Genomic DNA, 21,110 nt, shown 5'->3' with positions numbered 1-21,110 from the left:
CTCTGCTCCAACTTTTTCCTTTGAATGATTCCCCTTCAAATTTGTTTCCTCCCCTTTAATTAGCTTCTGCCTTACAGGAGAAGATAGAGCCAGCCGGCCGGCCGGGCTCCTGGCAGGCAGTCTCTGGGTTTTTCAGGCTGGAACGGAGCACGCACGCAGAGGAGACTACACCGGCGCAGTCAAGCGTGCAGAGAGAAGACATGCATGGCACGCCAAAGCAGCCCGATACATTCACCGGATCACTGTGCAAGACTGTGTATTGTGAGAGATGGGGAGCATGCAGCCTTTAGGAAGGTGCGCGCACAATACAGTAGCGTGGCCTGGGTCTGGCTATAGCAGCTGAAACGGCAGGTGGATTCGATTCTCCCATCACAGTGCCCAACCAATGGCTGGGCTCCTGCCACTGAGTACGTACTGCCAGGTGCAGCCTTATGTTGGTGTGGTGCTTGGCCTGGGGTTGGTGGTGGAGAGCGAGAGCCCAGGAGAGACGGGCAAGCTATAGAGAGCAGGAGAGCTACACGTACTAGCTATAGCCCCCTTTTGTTTTGTCGCTGCCTCCCGCGCAACATGCATGCATGCATCGATCCGTCCATCCATCGCCTGACCAAGCAAACAACAGTGTCCTACTACTCGCAATGCACTGCCACGCGACACACATACGCAGTCTAGACTCTAGACTCTCTAGAGCAAGAGAGAGAGCGCAAGCCGAGTAGGCGTCTGCAGCCAGCAGAGGGAGAGATGCACGGGGGTGGTGTGTCCTCGGAACACGCGTGTAAATATTCCGTCTCGATTCGCCTGCATCGAGGAGCACGCTGCCTGTGGTTTCCGACTGTGCTGCTACTCCAGAATAGAACCCGCTAGTTTTTATCCTGTCTCACTCTGTCTTGAGGAGGTGTTTGGGGTTTTTGTCTGTTTCTGCCCCGATCCTCGCTAGATCAGCCAGCGCTATCATTCTTGTCGGTCGCAGGTGGAAGAATCGATAAAGTAGGATGACCAGATATTAGCAGAGGATGTGAGTAAGGATTGAGGAGCATACATCGAGACAAACTGTTCTGAACGAAATGTTTCAATAGAACGCTTTTCACACGAAGGATTTCCAAGAGGTTCGTTGGACCAATTAAACGAATGGGATTGTGGAGATGTTGTCCGCCTAAGTCTATACACCCCCCCACCCCACCCCCCCCCCCCCCCCCCGTCTATACAACCCCGTTTCATACCGGTCAGATATCGTATGATCGATTTTTGTTGTGTGTGTCTCGCATATTCCCTTTCTTCAAGTCCTTTGCGATTTCTATGAACTTCCAAAAGCCACGTTTACAAACTGTACCGTGTTTTGTTTTATGTCGATGCGAAAGGCATAGAAATTGCGAATTTATACTTCTTTTCGGAAAGGATGGGAACTATGCAGTGCGGTATGTGTTGTATCGATCATTACGGTTGCATATAGGATCTGGCTTGGAGTAAAAGATACGGAGTAAATAGTAGTGTCATAGGATAAGACCATAACACATAGTAACATGACTGTCGCATGCAATAGAAGTGCCACCCAGACAGGAAGCCAAAGATACAAAGAGCCCATAGACGGTGCCATGGAGCGTGTTGCGTCGCGAACACTAGGCTGTAGTGGAGGCTGACGTGTAACGTACTCAAGGAAGGTGATAGCCCTTTGTGTCGATGTACCAAGAGGGGGACCTGGTAGGTGTGCTCAATGTAACCATGCATGTGGACGTCGTGGGTTGCCATGCGAGTGGATGTCGTCTTCGAGTGGGGAACTGGTAGCCATGCAAGTAGATGTCGTGTTCGAGGGGGGACTGGTAGCCATGCATGTGGACATCGTGCTCAAGGAGGGAACGGTGGCAGCCATGCGAGTGGGTGTCATGCTCTAGGTGGTGGGGGCATGGTAGCTGTGCTCAGTTTAGGTTGCCCGATCTACACAAAGAACACCGAAGCGTGATGGTTTGGTCGCTACTGGTAATCACTTAGTCCACAATGTAAATGCAAATCACCTGGATGTACTCGGCATGGCGTGCAATAGCTGTCCATCTTAGCCAGACCACCAAAGCCCACCTATCCGATTTTACACAAAAATAGGGTTACAAAATGTGAAAAGAAGCACCGAATGAGGTACATGAAGGAATTTATTTTTTTCTTCGATGCATAATAAGAGTAATTGATTTAGTATGAAAGTTGTTCTAAATCATCGACACTTATTATGAATTGGAGGGTGTATGTTACGTTGAACACATTTCAGAGGATGTTTTCCGAAACTTTTAGCTCCTATTTTCAACTTTTTGAGTCGACGACTCACACATGGAACTCGAAACCAAACTTTCAAAAAAAAAATCACGTTCAAACGGGGTTCAACGAACCTCCGACATGCGCGCCACCTAGGAGGGCCGGGTGGATCTTTAGAGCTGCAGATGGGTTCTTTTGAGCGGACAAACACACACCAAAGAGGGCTGCGGATGGGTTCATGGCGAAGATGGCCGCTGCCTGGTTTTGTTCTTCACGTAATCTGGCAGCCCAATTCGTTTCCGCATTCTAATAAAAAAATCTGGCCCAAGTAGTTTCCGCTTTCTAAAGAATAAAAACATAATCCTCTAAAAAATAAACAAATAAAAACAGTTCCGATCCGCAGACAGAGGCAAGCTCCATTTCGAACTCCCAACGTCTCTCCACCACCAGCACCGCCTCCACCCTCCCCCCCTCTCCTCCGATGGAGCGGCCGGAGTGGAGCCTCTCGGACTTCGAAATCGGAAAGTTCATCGGCGAGGGCAAGTTCGGCAAGGTCTATCTTGGCCGTGAGAAGCAGGTCCGACCTCCAAACCCTAGCCCCCAAAACTTCGATTTCCCCCCAAAATAAATTCACCTAGAAGCTAACGCGCCGGTGAACTGCGGCGATCCAGAGCGGATACGTGGTGGCGCTCAAGATCATATTCAAGACGAAGCTGGAGAAGTACCGGTTCCACGCGCACCTGCGGCGGGAGATCGAGATCCAGCACGGCCTCGACCACCCCAACGTGCTCCGCCTCTTCGCCTGGTTCCACGATGCCGAGAGAGTCGTGCTCGTCCTCGAGTACGCCGCCCGCGGAGAGCTCTACAAGCTCCTCCGCAGTGTCGGCCACTTCTCGGAGCGGACCGCCGCCACAGTGAGCATCCCCCTTTCGTGCTGTGTTTTCTTCTTCTTTCTTTTGAACTCATCCACTTCCTGACGGCTGCCGTGTTAGTTTCCCCCAACTGGGTGGCATTAATTGGATTAGGCCAGTTGTTATTTGCTATCGTTTGTGGACTCCATATGAAATTTGAACCTACAATGAAGCTGGCAGGTTTTAAGTCTGACTGCTCCAGAAAAAACTGCAAAATTCGACAGAGGACCTTTTCTAACTGTTCCCTGGTGAAGTATTACTCCATTGAAGTCGTGAGAGCCAGGACGATCCCTCGAAATAGCCCAGCTGGTTCTTAGTACCTTCATATGTGTAGTTTGTAGGTGTTCTAACTTCTAAAACTACATGTATCTAGTTATGCCAGTTTATTTGCATTGTTTGAGTTTTGGAGTAGTATATTGTCTTATCTTTAACAATTTTGTTATAAGCTATTCATTTCATTTGGTTTGATGGATATCTGTATCTCACTGCAAGGTGAAGAACTTCTTAAAGACTTTATAATTATAACATCGTTAGAAACACAAGGCAAAAGGTTCCGCTCGTTCATAGACGAGAGTGAAACAAAACCTAAGCATTTACAGAACACAAAAACCCACCTCAAGGCTGAGACTTGCAGCAGTCTCAGATCTAAACCATCCAACACAAAGATCCAAACATCAAAGAAATACAAGGAATCATGTTTCCTGAACATGAACAAACTTAGCAGGACATGTACTCAGTTTGTGAAATACTACAACCCAAGCCAAGAGCTAATGCTTCCTTGCCACATCAGGCAGTAGAACATGATGAACATATATCATTTTTCTTCTGATTACCATTCTTTGCACTAGGTTTTTCTGTTAATTCAGTACATCTTTTGTTTTAGTATGTTGCAAGCCTTGCTGGTGCGCTGGCATACTGTCACAAAAAGCAGGTAATTCACAGGGACATCAAGCCAGAAAATCTGCTCCTTGATATCGAGGTTTGTTCTCCTGTATGCAATTGCTGCACCTCTGGTACTGTTACGTGTTATCCTACCAAAATGTTCTTTTTGATCATTTACAAGGGGCAATATTTCGATATGCAAGTGAATTTAATGAACTATTTCTTTGTACATTTTCCATTATTGTTAACAACATAACTACTGTAAATTTCTTCACGGAAAAATGGGCAGACATGTTTCTGTGGTAATTTTAATACCATTTGTGCTTTAGAATATATAACTTGTTTACAGAATACATGTACTGCATTGTGGTAAGCTCCCTTTTAGGATAATCGACATGATTGATACGTGAAATTTACAAATGAATTCTAAGAAATTACTTGTGAAATAATCAAATAATCAAATGAAATGATCAAATGAAAGAGACAAACTATCTTATATGTTTTGGTCTTGCTGCAAATATAAACTATCAAGTTATCCTAGATTGAACATTTACCATGATATATGTGGAAGACTCCAGGAGCTATACATTTTGAATTGAAGCACTATACATGGCATGTGTTGGGAACTTATGACCATTGGATGATCAATCCAGTGGCAGAGAACTTTTTTATTATGCCACACATAGCTTGTATTTTTCAATCAGCTTTATAAGAGAGGTAAAATAAAGTGGTACATTATTCTTTATTCGCATTGCAGTATTGCACACTGATAGTTTGCCGAGTTATTTTACACGTAAAATAGTGCAGTGAAAAATTTCAGTTCCCAAAGTTCTAAAACTCGAATGCATTGTCCAGTACTACACTTGGAGGATACCATATGTGTGAATAATTCTACACATCTTGCATGTAAGCAGTGCTGGTCAAGTGGTCATACCATGCCTCTTTGTGCTGAACAATATGTTGCTTTGCACTTGCATACTGTATATGATCGTGAACACCTGATTAGTTAGTACTGATTGTATAACATTCTAGAGATTACTGAAGAGGTACTTCTGTCGAAATGAAGATAATCAAATGCTGGCAGACATATTATTTGTTGGGCTGTCCACATCCATATGAGTGAGAAAGTAGTAAAGAGCATCATTAGTTGGGCTGTCCACATTGCTATTATATAAGAGCTGATTGCTGTTGCCACTTTAACTCTGTCTCTCTGCATACGATGCCCGGATTGTTTTAAGTTAACTTCTATTTTGCAGGGCCGACTTAAAATTGCAGATTTTGGATGGGCGGTTCGATCAAATGCTAAACGTCACACGCTATGTGGTACAATAGATTACCTGGCGCCAGAGATGGTAGAGAAAAAGGCTCATGATTATGCTGTTGACAACTGGACTTTAGGAATCCTCTGCTATGAGTTTTTATATGGCGCACCTCCTTTTGAAGCTGCAGAACAGCATGATACCCTGAGGAGGTAAGACTTGCAATATCTGTAATTTCCCAATCTTACTTCAATACATTCTCTGCAACATGAATTTTGAGCAGGATTGTTAAAGTGGACTTGCTGTTCCCTTCAACTCATAACATATCTGCACAGGCCAAAGATCTCATTTCCAAGGTAACATCCAATTTTTTTGGTTATATCCTGTGAAGTGAGGAAGTTGAAAAATGTGAATTTTGCATGCAGCTGCTAGTGAAGGATTCAAGCAAGAGGCTTTCTCTTGATGATATTTTGAAGCATCCATGGATTGTAAAGAATGCAGAACCTTCAGGGAGTTGCATTGAGCTAAAATCTCATGCATAAGCTCTTCAGCAAGTCAATGTATGTGTTCCACAAAAACGCTAATTGAATATGCATTCTCAATCGGAACAGTGGTCAACCTATAATTATGTTCTGAACCTGAGATAAGGTTGAGGAATAAATTTAACGTTCTAGGGAATTGACATATGTTCTATATACCTGAATAATTCACTTGGAAAATGCATACCCAAGAGTCAAATATGTCTCAGCAAGTATCCATTCGTATGTGGTAATATATTTTCGTACCCAGCTAGGTTACCTTGTCAGAAAAATAGTGCAAACATCCTTTAATCAATTTGCATTGCCTGTTTAACGCCCTTACATTCTTACTACTGATTTTCTGATAATGGCTGGAGCTACATTTCTGCTGGCTAGGGTATGTCAGTTAGTGTGCTGTTGAATCCTCTTGTTATTTGTTGTTTGAATTCTAGATTCTGTAAAACTTCAAGCATGCAAGGAAAAATGGGAGATAACTGAATTTTGGTCCATAATTTTGGTTCTGTAGCCAACTCCCAGCCTTACTGATGGAAAACGGTTAGGCATGTTTCCAACCGTTTTTGAAATGGTAGCTGCACTATTTTCTGTTGCACTAGAAGGAATTTACAAGAGACGAGGAATCTAATAAGCGGCAAGATTTTTCTCCTTTCTAAATATCCTCCTGCATATTGGCTTAGGTGATCAGGTCAGAAATGCTGTGGACATTTGTAGTCTTGTGTGTGCCAGAATTGTATACGAGTCTTGGATTGGATGTTGAATGATCCGCAAGTCGGTAGCCTGTGTTTGCTATTGTTTTTTGTATATAAAATTCAACAATGGGCTACTACAGTTGTCGGCGAAGCAATTCTTCTCTCTTTTTTGAAGGAATTATTCTTCTCTTTGCTCTACCAAAATGGTTATATTTTTCTTTCACCATACCGAAAGCATTTTTATTTAGGTTGTGGAGAGTGCACATAATGGCAAACTTATGTTTCCTAATTGTTTTATTGATTTTCTTCACAGGGTATTCTTGCCGTTGGGAGGCGGGCTTGGATTATGGCGAAGTACTTGTTTGCCAACATGGCCTACATAAATTGAACAGTTAGAGCATGTATACTAGTAATTGACAAATTGTGCCTTTCTTTCTTGCTCGGCTAAAGTACTACTCTCTCCAGATATTTTCTTAACCTGCTAGTAATACCCTCTTGGGGGTGGATCATTGGATCAATGACCTGTGATATTGCAATGTATGGCTGTAGTTGCAGAGTTCTCATCACCACTGTTCTAAATAAGCTGACCGCTTATCTGTATTGCAACCACATCACTGATGACCATTCCGTACTGCTAAGTCTAAATTTGTGCTAAAAGTTGACATGGTTTTATTCAGGGCTTCTTTGGATAGTAGGAATTGAAAAACGCAGGAACATGAAAAGAATACAGTATTGAAATGCCATCCACAGTAAATTCATACAGAAATTTAAACAGAATTCTTCTTTTATAGTGGTGTCTTTGGAATGTGCATAAGAAATAAACATGAGTATTTTATAGGAATTAGAAAAGAGAGTAGATAGATGTACAAACTAGAAACATGATATATGTGACTTCTCAAAGTAAAAAAAACAAAAAAACTTGAGCTCTTGTTTGAATTCCTATTAGTATAGCTATTCCGGTCATATAGAAGGCCCTTATATGAAAAACAAAACAAATCCTAAGGCTGAAAATCCTGTAAAATATATTTGAAATCTTACAAACCAGAGAAGCTCTGCCTCGAAATCATCTTGAGGAATTTTGGAGCGGTGCTCAGGAATGGTAATCGCACCGGGAATCTCCCCCAAATCAAGTTCTACGGGCCTACCAGTCAGTCTCTCCTTACGCTTTTAACCACCCACGAGCGCCATATCCGAGCATCGGTGTCGTCCCCGTCTTGCGTCTTCCCCTCCGAGAAGCCGAGAAGGGGATCCTTGGTCCAAGGAAGCCTCGCCTCTACTCGACACCTACTTCTCGCCAAACCGGCCAACGACCCTTCTGGATCCTTCCGCCACCATGGCTTCCTCGGCCCTGCCCTTCCTCCTCCTCCTCTTCCTGCTCCTCGCCCTAACCCCCTCTCCCTCGCGTTCCGCCTCGCTCTCCCTGCTTGGCGCTTCCTCGAACGCCTCTGCCTACGTCTTCGCAGAGAGCGACCCGATCTCCGCCCTGGATCCTACCTTCCTCGACGAGGTCATTGACGTCGTCTCGGAGAAGTACGACTGGGATCCCGATGCGGAAGTCCGGGTCTGGCCGCTCGACCCCGATGCGGCACTGGTCGGCGCCGCGCAGCGCTACGAACTCCGCGCCCGGGCGGGCTCGTCGGTGGCGCTGGTGCGTCTCTCCGACGAGAGCGTGAAGTGGAGGCGCCCCGACGCGCAGGCGGTGGATGAGGTGCATGGCCCCGACGGAGTCGACATCGTCGCGGGCGATGGCGCCGAGGGGTTCCGCCCGGGCGTGAGGGACGTTGACATGGTTGGGCCGGTGGAGGTGAGGGTCGCCGGTGGCGCGGACGGAGAGCTCCAGTTGCCGACGGTGAGACTTTAATTTGATGTTGCGTCAGATTTTGCTTACGGTTGCTTGCATGCTAGGGTTTGATAGTTATAGGGAATTGAAGTTTTTAGGCTTCTAAGATTAAGTGAATAGTTTAATTGATAGATTATCAAGCATCTGTCTATCTCTTCCCCCCATTTTTTGCTCGTGATTTTGAATTGATTTCTGTGTTGTGGTGTCCGAATGCTAATTACTCCAACGGTGCTATGTAGTTGACTTAATGTAACATCCTGAATGTTGGAACTGGTATTTAGCTTAGCTCCACCAGCCAGATCCAAGCAAGAAGTACACACATTTTTATTTTGGTTTGTCATAAAATGCAGACAAGGCTCGGGCCAGGGGAGGAAAGGAAAGGTACATGAATACGATATAAATTGATAGCAGCAAAATTTGCTTGTGTAATTGATAGCAGCATAATGTGCTTGACATTGTGACAATGTGTTATTCTGGTTGGTAGAGGCTTTGTAGATTGAATTCACAATGCTTGAAATTTTCTTTGTGTTTCATGCAGTATATGTTTCAGGAACGTTTGATTCCTGCAATATCCCCTCGACTGCCGTAAAATCTTATGTTGTGCCTCTCATATGCAGTTGAATGCCGCGTATACAGGACTGAGGAGGGTACTTGTTGGTGCTGGCATTGCATTAAAGATTACTGGTGCGCAGAAAGTTCAATTCAGCCATCCTCACAGCATAGGTCTTTTGGCAAATGGAAGCTTATTGGCTAGTCACAAGGGACTAAGCCAGATCTTGCCTCTTAGCCGCTCAACATGTGCTCCAATTCTTCATGTAAGTGTTTTAGGGTCAGTTATAATGGTCGCACATGAAATTGACGTCTCTGGAGGCGCCATGAGACCTTCTTTGAGTTCTCATGACACTATGGAGTTATTATCAGACAAGTTTGAAGTGGACATGTCAGATCGGTTGATATCAGCATGCGTGTTCTGCGCAATTAGCCCAAGACTGCCAAAGCTTGAGAAACTCCTGAAGACTTGGTTTAGCAAGAGGAATGAGTTCAATAGATCAATGAACTTCATTGAAGCCAAAGTGTCATCAATACCTTTGGTCAAATTCCGTTTGGAGCTTGAGAGGGACATTACTGAAGAGGATGGCATCTGGGAAGATGTACCAGAGTGGAAAACTTTACCTGTGGTCCAGCGAGTCATGCTTGACATTATTGCTAGGGTGGAAGAAGAGGGAAGACTGAAGGCTATGTCAGTGAAGAAGGTTAGGAAACCTTTTCCAATAGTGGATGCTACCTCTTGGAGCAGCTTGACTTCGAACGTTTCCTTCACCGACTTCATGTCTTTTGTTCTGCCGCCTGATCCGTTATCACTGGATGTTAAGTGGTGACAGCTTTTCTTGCTATCTTCTGATAGGATAGGGCTGATAGTAAATTGCACATATACATCAATTTTGTGTATAATTTGACTGGGCCAGAATCCGGAAGCGTACCTGGAAATGGGGTTTGCCTGCAACACGATGCTGAGATTTTGTATTGCTCTGTCTTTCATATGGACCATGCTGGATTGCTGGGTTGATCAATTGTATATATCTGTATGTTTTTACGACACTTCTGTATAATGTGGCAACGAACATTCTGTGTAGAGGAATATATGTTCACACGGGGAAAATTTGACAGATGACACTACAGAGTATACGGCTTTGAAAAAAGGATGGAAGTGTGTCAGATACTAGATCTGGATTCCCGATTTCTTCGGGAGAAATCAGGAGTGCAAGAACCGCACGATTATTGGAACGAAATTCACAACCACAGAAGCAGCCGGAAGATCTGAATTCCCGGTTTTTCTTCCTTCAATACATAATTGCAAGAATCAATACAGAATCGAAATTCACAACCACAGAAGCAGCCGGAAGATCTGAATTCCCGGTTTTTCTTCCTTCAATACATAATTGCAAGAATCAATACAGAATCGAAATTCACAACCACAGGAGCATCCCCATTTTTACCTTAAAATTCATAATTACAAGAATCAGTACGCAATCGAAATTCACAGCCACAGAAGCAGCCGAAAGATCCGAACTACTTACTCCGTTTTAAAACATAACTCGTATAGATCTGTGAGCTTGAATCAAGGCATATAGATTTGTGAGCTTGAATCAAGGCAGCTCTCGTTTCTAGTGCCTGACCACTCATATTAGATTAATAATAAATGAAATAATAAATGGATACGTGAGTAGTTATTGACCAAGTGCGGATACGAAGAAAAAAATGAGGTGTGTTTCGAAACAAATGAGAAAAATCTATATGAGAGTTGGGTTTTGAAATGGAGGGAGTACCGATTTCTTCATTAAAATTCATGAAAGTGAAACGATCTTTACAATTGGTCATGGGTAATTTCATCCGAGATACAGGATCACAAAGAGAACAACAAAGCTACAGAAGGAACATGATGAACAAATGTCATGCTAAAAATATCTTTTAGATAAAGATCGGAAACAGGACAAAATTTCCAATGCGGTTCTAAGCCTAGAGCCATGCCATGGATGCCCACTGATCTTTCTTTTAGATTAATAAGATCAGAAACAGGACAAAATTTCCATGCGGTTCTAAGCCGAGATCCATGCCATGGATGCCCACTGATCTGGGTTTTTTTCTGGTGCACAGGTGACTCCTTTCTTTGGTTACAGTACAAGAATTGTTGACCTTAAACAAGCATCTGCTAGTAGGGCAGGGAAAAACCGAGTCAGCCAAGCAACCAGAGGGCATTACGTGCAAGGCGACATCGATCGAATAAATAGCTAGAGGGGCAAAAAAATGTGGCTGAGCTCATCAGTGAAGCTCTGCCAAAAAATAGGTTGGTTTCGCATTGCCACAGGAACTACATCTCAGGAGATGCCTGCTGTGCCATGAATCATATCATGGTCATATATCGTATCTGTTATTCTCGATGGTGGCCAGTACCGAAGTACAGATCTCCCAAGAATGTTCTTCACAGGTAGTGGTCCCCTATAATAACAAAGATAGCACATGAGCTACACGTCATGGAGATTAGGATTAAGAACTGAAGCAGGTATTCTCTAATAGAGAATTAGCATACCAGTTATGAGAATCGAAGCTGTTGTTTCTGTTGTCCCCGAGCACAAACACATAGCCTTCAGGTATACTCTGGAAAAAGCAACTAACTGATCAATATGTGATAAAATGGACATACTAGCATTATACGTGATCAATTCGTGTTGGCCCATAAGAACAAGCAATCAACCTACTGGCTGGGGTGACTTTCAGGTCAATATAATAAAAGAAGCACCACATTTGATGTTCGTATCAGGACATAACACCTTAACATGAGCTCTAACGGATTCAACAGTTTAATCGTAGAACTAATGTCATATAACTATAACATTGTTGTCTAAGTGAAGGCAAATAAGTAAAAAATGTCAAATTGCAACAGTTCGGACTTAATATGAGGTGAGGTAAGAGAAGATATTGTACCACTGGATCCATTTCATAGTTGGGTGGCTCAAGCACGAATTCTTCATCCTGGACTATTCCATTGACCAATAATTCACCATCAATCACCTATTAAAGAAAAAGAATATAGATGGTTGTAAGTTATAACTCATGCCAATAACCAAAGACACAACAAACAGAGGGGAAAATAAAAACAGTTAGAAGCCACTACCATTGGGATAAAATCTTACTTGAACGACGTCCCCGCCCTTGGCCACAACTCTCTTGATGAACACATCACTTGAGCTGTAGCCCAATGCCTGCAGAAAGGATGCTCTAATCATAAGATATCTGAACCACAGAACCAGAGAGAAAAAGAAGAAAATATTATACCTGAAGGACTAGAGGTGCACGGAAGATCACGATGTCCAAAATTTCAGGCTCTCGGAAAATGTATGAAACCTACAATTGCAAGTTTGCAATGTTAGCAAACAAAAATCACAGTTGACAACTACACATAGAACAGCAGGAGTTAATTATACCTTCTCAGCAAGAATCCGATCACCAACATCAAATGTTGGGTACATCGACTTCGAAGGAATGGACCTCGGCTCAGCTAGGGATGATCTATAGAGCAGAGGTACAGTAACTGCAGCAAAGGCAGTCTTTGCATCATCCGAGCAGGAGGTCATCAACCTTGACAGCCAGTTGTTCCTCCTGCTCACTCCTGAACCACCACCAAGAGCAGCACTGCTATTTCTCACCATTCCAGCAGCCCCAGAGCTTACTGCACCACTACCAACTAATGCCGTTGCGCCCACCTTGGAAGCGACGCCTACCGCACCGCTACTGCCAAGCAAAGCCTTCACACCCATCTTGGAAGGAGCAGCCACCGCAGGTGAGGGTACAGGCAAAGGGCCACGTGAAGGCACAGGTGAGGGTGCTACTGTCACTTCGGCTGGGCGTACCGACCTGCGGGGTGGCGCACCAGTGATGATGTCGCTACAAGGAAGCCACTTGGTCGCCTGCAAGAATGGTAGGAGTGCGGCAGGGTTCAACCCGGATGATATCGACGGCGATGCCAAGAGCGACGATGTGCCCCCGATGCCAGTGGTCGAACCCATCCCGGACACAAGCACTGACAGCAACCCCACCGCCAGCGACGCCGGCGGATCATTCACCGGCGCCTTAGACGAGGCAAACAGCATGTAGCTGTCTCCGGCGGCAGGCAGAGCCTTGACCGAGTGACGGCCTCCAGCTGCAGGCAGAGCCTTGGCCGAATGGCTGCCTCCCGTGGCCGGAAGAGCCTTTGTCTTGGGGGGCTTGGGCTTCGGGTGGTTGTGGTCTTCGCCGTCATGTGGTTGATCGACACGACGGGAGGAGGCGAAGAGGCAGAAGGGACGGGAGAGCGCGTCCTGGAGGAAGCGGCACCCGGCGCCCGGCGCCGCCCCTGTCCCGGCGGCGGCGGCGGTGGTGCAGCGCAGGCCGAACGACGAGGCCAGGCTGTGCGCCACGTAGCCGGAGTAGGAGACGGTCATGCGGATCGCCATCACGTCGCGGCACCCTCGGAAAGCTGGAGTCTTTGTGGCTGGATCTTACCGGAGACAGCGGGGCATTTCCCTGGCGGCGACGGGACGACGCCGGAAGATGGGAGGGGAGGGGAGGGGGGAGCACGGGGTGTCGGCGGGGATCTAGGGTTCTGAGGACCGTCAGGAAGCGGCCGCTACACGGTTCGTCGGCAGGACGAAGGGTAGATTCGGGATGAGAGGATGCATGGGCGACAGGTCTACGGCTATACGGGGCCTCGCCGGCGGCGGAGCCGACGAGGTCAATGACGGAGGCGGCTAGGTGGGAGAAGAAGTGGGAGATCGATGGAAGAGGAAGGGGAGGTGAGCGGCGGCTTCTTTATGTTCGGTTGGCGTGGATGCCTGGGGGCCGTTCGGATCTGGGGAGATTTTTTTTTTCACGTTTCGCCCCAACTAGGTTGGAGCGTGACGGGCCGATAACTTTGGAGATCTCATAACTTTGGATGTCGCAAGTTTTGAAATCAAAATATTTGAAAACAGCGGGGAAAAAGCGGTGCTTTACTGAGGTTCCTTTGCTCTTTTTTGTGCCTGTTATTAATTGGGTGAAAGCTGTTTGTACATGTGTCGTATTGCACCTTCACGTGCGATTATGATTCTTCTTTCGCCCCTTCCTTTTTATTTCGTTCAGAAAGCTGCAGCTACTAATCAGTACCCACTGTGCTGACCATACAAAAATACAAATCGAATTTATCACACGACTCGCTTCCACACACACACAAAAAAATATATTTCAGAAACCAAGATCAAACGAGTTGTATTAACAGCTGAAAACCACTCCCATACTTTTTTATGGGGTTAGTTCCCTGCAACTTCTGTAGCTATGCATTTTTCCTATCTAACCAGTAATCGCAGCTATACATGTACATGATTCCCACGACCGGAAAAACTGCACTGCAATGAAATGGGAGAGAAAGGGGTAGAGCCAAAATCAGAGAACCCCACACCATAGGAAAGAAGCGTTAGCAAATTGGGCTGCCTATTGCTATTTGTCGCACTAGCCAGGAAGCTGTATGACCTGACTGAATCGCACCGAACGTGGACAACGACCTGACGCATATTTACACCAGAATAAGTGCCACCATTTCCTACTCCTAAAAGCAAACCAAGCTAAAGTTGACCAGTCCCAAGTGGTTGCCGGGGGCGTTGCTTCTCCGCAGCTTCCCCTGTCGCAGCAAAGGTCACAGATGACGCGCGAGGTTGCCGCCGACGAGCGACTCGTCATCGGATCTCCAAACTGCAAGAAGAATTCAAGGAATACAGTTAGATTCATCTCGAAGTCGAACAAGCCACGATTGCAATAAAGCTGAGTAGGTTGGAACGGGCATTGGGACGGTGGGTCAATGACATCTATGGCTTTGCCATGCAACCATGAGACAGAAATCATCAAATAGCAAAATGTCAACAGCTAAAGTTCTGATTATTTTTGGGGTATCTGACGTATGAACTGCCGTCAGCGCTTACGTTCCTCCGGGCAACGAGGCAATAGTATTAATATATAGCGAAGGAGGCAATGACAAACCAAGAGGCAGGACTGCCAAGAGGGCAGCTAGACTGGACAACCCACAAGAATTTGATAGTGAAATATGACATGTGCCATAACCCCAGTGTATTCCATGACAAGATACTGTACTTATGTGGCAAAAGAGTAAAAGGAAGTGTCAAGTACCTCGTGCATGCCAAAAATTATGTACACAGCAAAGATAAAACAGAGGATGTGGGATGTGGCCGCAGATGCATCTGTTGATAATATTTATCCAAGTAGTTGCTGTGTCGAAAAATAGCAAGCCACCTTCTAGTCCAAAATTTTCTTCAACCAAAAAAAAATCCTTCACTGTTCTAGGTTGTGACAATTATAATCAGACAGTAGGAAATTCTCACAATCACATGGAACCACATGTTTCCAGCTCAAAACTTAAATGCATAACTGGTTAATCGATGCTTCAAGTATAAAAGCTCTGCAACGAAGACAAATTTTATGACAAAAGTAAAAAATGAAATGGATTAATAAGTAGCTTGGTCCAATAAGTAACTTCAGAACTTGTTGGATGACTCAAAGGATTCATCACTAAGGGGCAACAATGAGGACGGATTTACAGAAGTTGATGTCAGCGTTTTAATTTAAATGAACCAAACTACTGAAGCAATTTGCCTTAAAAAGGGAGAAAACTGAAGTGTTCTTAGCCATTGATTTGTCATGTGAGTCTTATAGGTCACGGTACCATATACTTTTACATCTGAAGAAAAATATAGTGTCAGACAAGTTCATTATAGTTGCTCAGTAAACAAGTTAATCATAAGCTTCCTTAAAAGGAAAAGGAGGGAAGAGGGATGGAGTCAAAAGGACGTACAAGACAAATGACTGATTTGAAACTGATTCATCTGGAGCCTGTTTTGGGTTGCAGCCATCTTCTGTCAAGGATAGGATGAAAAACAAAGTTTGACATGACCAGATGTTAGCTCTCAGAACTGATACATAAAAGTGAAGGTTTATTAACCTGACTACATGAGATTTCATTTCTGAAAACTGCTACAGAAAGTTCAAGGTTTACTCACGGGCACTTTGGATGAACTATTCTAGCTCCGGATTCTTGTTTAGGTGCATCTTTTCTATTTGCCTCCAGAAAAGGATCATTGCAGCTACCCCTGTTACGCTGACTGTTCAGAGACCGAGTTCTCATTGTTTCAGCATACTGATGAAGACTTTCCACCTGCACAAACAAAGATGTCAGAGAAGCGCTATTACTCTGAAAGCATCAAACTATAGTATCCAAACAAGAATGTTATGTACCAGATATTACCTTGGATGCAACATGGATAAAATAGTCATGCGTATTAGACATAACTTTCGGAAGAGATTCCAAAGAAGCTGCATAGGATTTATCATTCTTCATTTCAATAAACTGCTCTAGCTCTTCAATACATTTGCAACACTCTTCAACCTTCTCCTCAAACCTGTCAACAGTGTGTTGCATAAAGAAAGAAGGCCGCCTCACAAAACCACAATATGAATGAGTGGTTTGTGCCAAGGTCAAGGGTTGGTTGTTCTCAGCAGGAGCACCTGAAGATCCGGCACGATTTGCAAAACCAGCATTTGCAATTCCAGCACCTCTCTTGACGAACCCTGGCCTCAACTTTACAAATAAAGATATAGCGAATTCTGTGTAACGCATCATTTCTTCGACAACAGCATTTAAGCTCTGAATGGAAGCCTTCTCCCTCTCGAAGATGGTGGAGATTGACCCAATATCCTGTTACAGGGTGAAAAAAAAATCCTTCCATCACAAACAGTTATTCAACTCGAAGGTGTTTCTTACTCGCAAAAAAAAAAAAACTCGAAGGTGTTTTCTTTTGACCTAGCTGGATTCCTGTATTATGTGAAACATTTGGCCAAGTAGTTCTAACGCCTTTTCATTTTGAAGTTAAAACCACAGAAAGCAGTCTATTTAACAGCGAGCCTGAAGAGATCAATATTTGTTTTTGCATTGCACAGATGTCATCTTGTATTTTGAGTACCTTACATGCATACAACATGTCACACCAGCTATATGAGGCTAACAGTTTCCAATATTGCCCTGACCTCAGAAAAAGAACTCTATATCTTGCGGAGAACATCACAAAGGCAGCATTTGAAACCTTTGGACGAAGTAAGAACAACTCTACCAATAGATTACTCTGTTATCAGATATAAATATAAGTACCATACTATATGGTGCGGCAATTAGGTATATAATTTAACATTGTAGCCTGTTAAACACTGATATTACCGAAGTGATAAACAAACGTGCAATGCAAACAAATATGCCTGACAGTGTTCATTATAATCTGGTACTACATTAGTTATCTTCTGGGTTTTTTTTTCGACCAATGGTACCACACAATCTGTCAAGGCTGAAATTGTTACCAAACATGCACTGCAGATAAACATCACGAGCAAACCAAGAGGTAAAACCAAACCTGGGCAATCTGACTAGAATCGAGTTCAAAGCCCCTGTAGGATAGTGACCGGTCGTAGAGGCGGCTGCACTGATCTAACTGCTCACTGGCATGCCTATTCTCCCCTATCTTCTCCCTGCAAAATGACATATGAACCAGGTGATGAACTGATGATCGGAGACAAATGAGCTTAAAACATTTTAAACAGGGAAAAGTACAAATTAATCCAAGGAAACGCCATTACAAACATAAAAACACAGAGAACTCCTCGAATCCCCCAAACCTGTAGCATTCACCAATCACCACCAGAAAACCCCCAGAACATCCGAGCGGAAGAAGCCAATTAACCACGAGAACCAAATTCGACAAGAAAGACGGACGCTAATAAGAACGCAATATGACCAATAAAATGACAGTCCAGATCATAATAATTGCGCCCTCCCTTCACCTTACAGAAATTAAGAACACAAAGAAACCTCCGATCAAACCCCAACTCCGCCCTCTTAACACAGCAAAGAAATGCCCTCTCCCCAATTCCTCAATCGACGAGCAAGAATGCGGAGCGAATTCCCTTATTTATAAAAAATTGCAGAGGGAACCCTACTCGATCTGTAGAAGAAACTCCTGCGACACCGGATGGAGCTCCTCCCACTTCGTCTTGTAGCCCGCGGGATTCCCTTCCACCGTGTACAGATACAGCCTCGGCTGCGGCTGCAGTGCCGCCCACGCCTGCTGCAGCGCCGCTTGACGTGCCTGCTCCCCACGTTCCACGAACGCCGCCGCAAGCGCCTTCAGCTGATACTCTGCCACCAGCGCCTGCTCCAACCCCGCTCGGCGCGCTCGCTCCAATTCCTCTAATGCCTCCGCAAGCGACTGCTGGCGCCGAGGCGACGTTACCGAGGGCGGACTGGGAGACGCAGGAACAACCTGCGACGGCGCGACGGGCGGGCAGGACGTCACGGGCGTCTGGGGCGTCATCGTGTGAGGCGCAGGAGACGACGGCGGGAACCACGGAGACGACGAAGCCCATGGCGGGGGCGGAGCTGGCGTCTGCGTGGCCGCCGCCTGCTGCTCCCTTGGGTCCTCCGCTATCGGCGAGAGAGCCGGCGTCACAAGGAACCTTCCATGCCGAGTCGGCCGCGGGGAGGGGGAGAGGGAGGCGGCGCTGAAGCTGAGGCGCCTTGCGACGGCGTCCAGGTCGATGTTCAGGTCCATCCGCGGCACGCGCCGGTGGCGGTTTCCTTCCCAGAAGATGGGGCGGGTGATGAACTGGTTTGCGCCTCCGGAGGGAGGTGAATTGCGAGAGAGGCGGTGGTGGGTTCGACGGGGTTCCGGTGAAATGTGGGTATATCCAGGGGTTTATTGATCAGGCCATTGGGGATGGCTGCTTTGGCTTCCGAACTTTCATTATCGGTGGGCCGTGGGTACTTGAAATTTGATACTCCGGCTTATTAAACAGAGGATCGCAAATCAGAGAAATTCAAAAATGAGATCTGAAAGGATGTTAAAATTCCTGTGTTTTTTTCCTGAAAGAGGTAACAAAGGAAATTTCCATATACTTTTCCTGTGATCCATCCATATGAACCAAATGCACGAACAATGCCTCTACAGTGTTCTTCCATATTTCGTGTGAAACGAGGATGCCCGGATCCCTATTGGATTGGAGGGAGTATCACTATTACACTTGGAGAAATACTTGAAAATTTGATGCTCTATCTTTTGTTACTCCCTCTGATTCATAATAATTGTTTTGAATTTAGTATAAAGACGCGGGATTTTAGGATCGGAGGTAGTAAAATTTTAGGATTTCTTTGAATTGCAGGAATTAGAAAACATATGAACATGAAAAACGCGGGATTGAAATGTCACGTACTCCCTCCGTCTGGAAATAAATGACGTGAATTTGTATAAGAATCTATACAAATCCACGTCACTTATTTTGGTACTAAGGGAGTATATTGGATTCCTACAGGATTTCAAAACACGGAGATGTCTGTAGTGATGTCTTTAGATGTTGCATACGAAATGAACATGCGTATATTAGAGAAATTAGGAGAGACATAGAGACAAGATGCATTAAAGTTTTCAAATGAAAAAAAAGAATGAGATTTGATCTCATGTTAGAATTCCTATGGAATTGAGGCCAAATGAATGGATTCCATAGGATTTTGCCAACCTCATTCATATGATCCAAAGGACTCATTTAGGAAAAATTCATAGGGATTAGAATCCTCTAAAATTCCACTACAAACCCCACAATTCAAAGAGGGCCTTAACTCGCATAGCCTTCTTTTTGGCATTTAGAGTGCATGCAATGTAGAGTGGACTTATTTGTCTGCGCAATTGGATTTGGTTTGGACACAGTGTCTGTGATGATTGATCGCAAAACCACCGGGCATGTGGCCCTCGCAAAACCATCATGCTGGTTTTGTTTGGAAAATTTAGAAGAACAAGTGATGACTGTAGAGATTTTACGGGCGACGACCCTAACACCCACTCTTGAAAGTTACCCTAAGACCTTTCCATGGTAAATAGCAACCCTCTTCAAACAACCTCTCAAGCCTTTTAGAATATTCCAATCTTCTCATATTCACTAGAAGGCTCCTTGTAAATATATTCTCCTCCAATTAAGTAAAGTATTCTAGAATTTTCTCAAAAATGCATAACTAATTCCCAACACTCTCCAATTATCCAGAGTGTTCCAGAATATTCTCAAGTATGCATTGCTATTTCTCAACACTCCCCCTCAATGCATACTTGACTCCCAATCATCTCTTCAATGATGTCCTTGGGTCTTCTGAGCTCTTCCATTGCGGACTTTCTTCTTTTCTTCGTGCATTGAGTTTTTCTTAACCTCATTGCATTCTCGCAGCTCAGTTCTCTTCTTTGTCCTTATACAAACTTGACCTTTTGCTATTTCCATGTATGAAGAAACTTGAGAAAGGAAACCACGAACATACCTCAGATCTAGTGGCTTTATCCTCCATACTTCATGTTTCTTGACCTCCTGTTGACTCCGTTGGGGTTCCTTGACTCTATGTTGATCCATACAATTTTCTCCATTACCTTCATTGATGGATCATCTTGCATGACTAATGCTCCATCACCATTTCCGTTATACTTAGATTTCTGTGGCTTATTCTCATGATCATCCAAGTCTCCATCGTCACTGTCATATCCAAACACTGAAAGCTCATGCATGGGTTCTAGATTTCTCACCTCGGTGGAAAAGCCATTTTTTATATCACATTCTTCTTCATCATCATTCTCCTCTTCTCTGGATTCTTCTAGATCCTCCATGAAGAAGCCACCTTCAGCATTCCATTCTTCTTCTTTATCATTCTCTTCTTCTCCAGATTCTTCTAGATCCTCTGTGAAGGAGCCACCTTCAGCATCCCATTCCTCTTCATCCTCATTCTCTTCCTCTCTAGATTCTTCTAGAGCCACACTTTGGATTGATGGATGCTTACCTTCAGTTAGGTCTTCAACAAAATAGACTTCGTCTTCCATCATGCTTAATCCTTCTTGAGCATCCCACTCTTCCTCCTCTAAGACCACATCCGCCATAGTCACCACTTCTTTCTCTGAGTGCTTCTTTGGACTCCAACAATCCCTAGCAAGATGGCCACTCGTGCCACAATTAAAACACTCACCTTTCTTTCTCCTTTCATATATCAGCTTTCGCTGATCTTCTTTTCTTCTTTGAGCTCCCCCTGAATAGCTGCTCTCCCTTGGGCACCACCTCTCATCTTTCGTCCACTTCTCCTTCACCGCTTCTCGGCTCCTTAGTGGACTCTT

General features: G+C 44.7%; 4 protein-coding genes across 11 annotated transcripts; 2 read left to right on the top strand and 2 right to left on the bottom strand.

Moving 5' to 3' along the window:
- The first annotated feature begins 2,611 nt into the window (after positions 1-2,611).
- On the top strand, positions 2,612-7,157 carry LOC100822167 (serine/threonine-protein kinase Aurora-3). Of its 2 annotated transcripts, XM_014896845.2 has the most exons (7): positions 2,613-2,812; positions 2,907-3,149; positions 4,030-4,125; positions 5,285-5,499; positions 5,571-5,643; positions 5,713-5,847; positions 6,826-7,157. In XM_014896845.2, the coding sequence occupies exons 1-6, from the start codon at positions 2,717-2,719 to the stop codon at positions 5,827-5,829; spliced, it is 840 nt and encodes a 279-aa protein (XP_014752331.1). In that variant the 5' UTR covers positions 2,613-2,716; the 3' UTR covers positions 5,830-5,847; positions 6,826-7,157. The 2 variants fall into 2 exon arrangements, with proteins under 2 accessions (XP_024317627.1, XP_014752331.1); XM_024461859.1 differs by lacking the exon at positions 4,030-4,125 and having other exon boundaries at positions 2,612-2,812.
- A 559-nt stretch (positions 7,158-7,716) lies between these two features.
- On the top strand, positions 7,717-10,024 carry LOC100823712. Its single transcript, XM_003558922.4, has 2 exons — positions 7,717-8,361; positions 8,970-10,024. Exons 1-2 carry the CDS (start codon positions 7,846-7,848, stop codon positions 9,729-9,731), a joined length of 1,278 nt encoding a protein of 425 aa, XP_003558970.1. The 5' UTR covers positions 7,717-7,845; the 3' UTR covers positions 9,732-10,024.
- Positions 10,025-10,667: 643 nt separating this feature from the next.
- On the bottom strand, positions 10,668-13,731 carry LOC100845632. Of its 2 annotated transcripts, none has more exons than XR_730135.3 (6): positions 12,336-13,731; positions 12,187-12,255; positions 12,026-12,113; positions 11,836-11,922; positions 11,441-11,508; positions 10,668-11,349 (listed from the first exon to the last, which is right to left on the bottom strand). XR_730135.3 is itself a non-coding variant. In XM_003558908.4 (6 exons), the coding sequence occupies exons 1-6, from the start codon at positions 13,341-13,343 to the stop codon at positions 11,229-11,231; spliced, it is 1,422 nt and encodes a 473-aa protein (XP_003558956.1). In that variant the 5' UTR covers positions 13,344-13,722; the 3' UTR covers positions 10,668-11,228. The 2 variants fall into 2 exon arrangements, 1 of the variants encoding a protein (XP_003558956.1); XM_003558908.4 differs by having other exon boundaries at positions 12,045-12,113; positions 12,336-13,722.
- A 351-nt stretch (positions 13,732-14,082) lies between these two features.
- LOC100840866 (nuclear pore complex protein NUP58) lies at positions 14,083-18,842 on the bottom strand. Of its 6 annotated transcripts, none has more exons than XR_002965178.1 (6): positions 17,917-18,835; positions 17,334-17,448; positions 16,178-16,627; positions 15,933-16,087; positions 15,046-15,788; positions 14,083-14,613 (listed from the first exon to the last, which is right to left on the bottom strand). XR_002965178.1 is itself a non-coding variant. In XM_014896843.2 (6 exons), exons 1-5 carry the CDS (start codon positions 18,525-18,527, stop codon positions 15,755-15,757), a joined length of 1,362 nt encoding a protein of 453 aa, XP_014752329.1. In that variant the 5' UTR covers positions 18,528-18,837; the 3' UTR covers positions 14,083-14,613; positions 15,728-15,754. The 6 variants fall into 6 exon arrangements, 4 of the variants coding, with proteins under 4 accessions (XP_014752329.1, XP_024317613.1, XP_003559394.2 ...); XM_014896843.2 differs by having other exon boundaries at positions 15,728-15,785; positions 17,917-18,837; XM_024461845.1 differs by having other exon boundaries at positions 14,083-15,186; positions 15,728-15,788.
- Between the last annotated feature and the right edge of the window lie 2,268 nt (positions 18,843-21,110).

This window comes from Brachypodium distachyon, chromosome 1 (assembly GCF_000005505.3).
Source record: "Brachypodium distachyon strain Bd21 chromosome 1, Brachypodium_distachyon_v3.0, whole genome shotgun sequence".
NCBI lineage: Eukaryota > Viridiplantae > Streptophyta > Magnoliopsida > Poales > Poaceae > Brachypodium > Brachypodium distachyon.
This window is presented reverse-complemented; position numbering and strand designations above follow the sequence as displayed.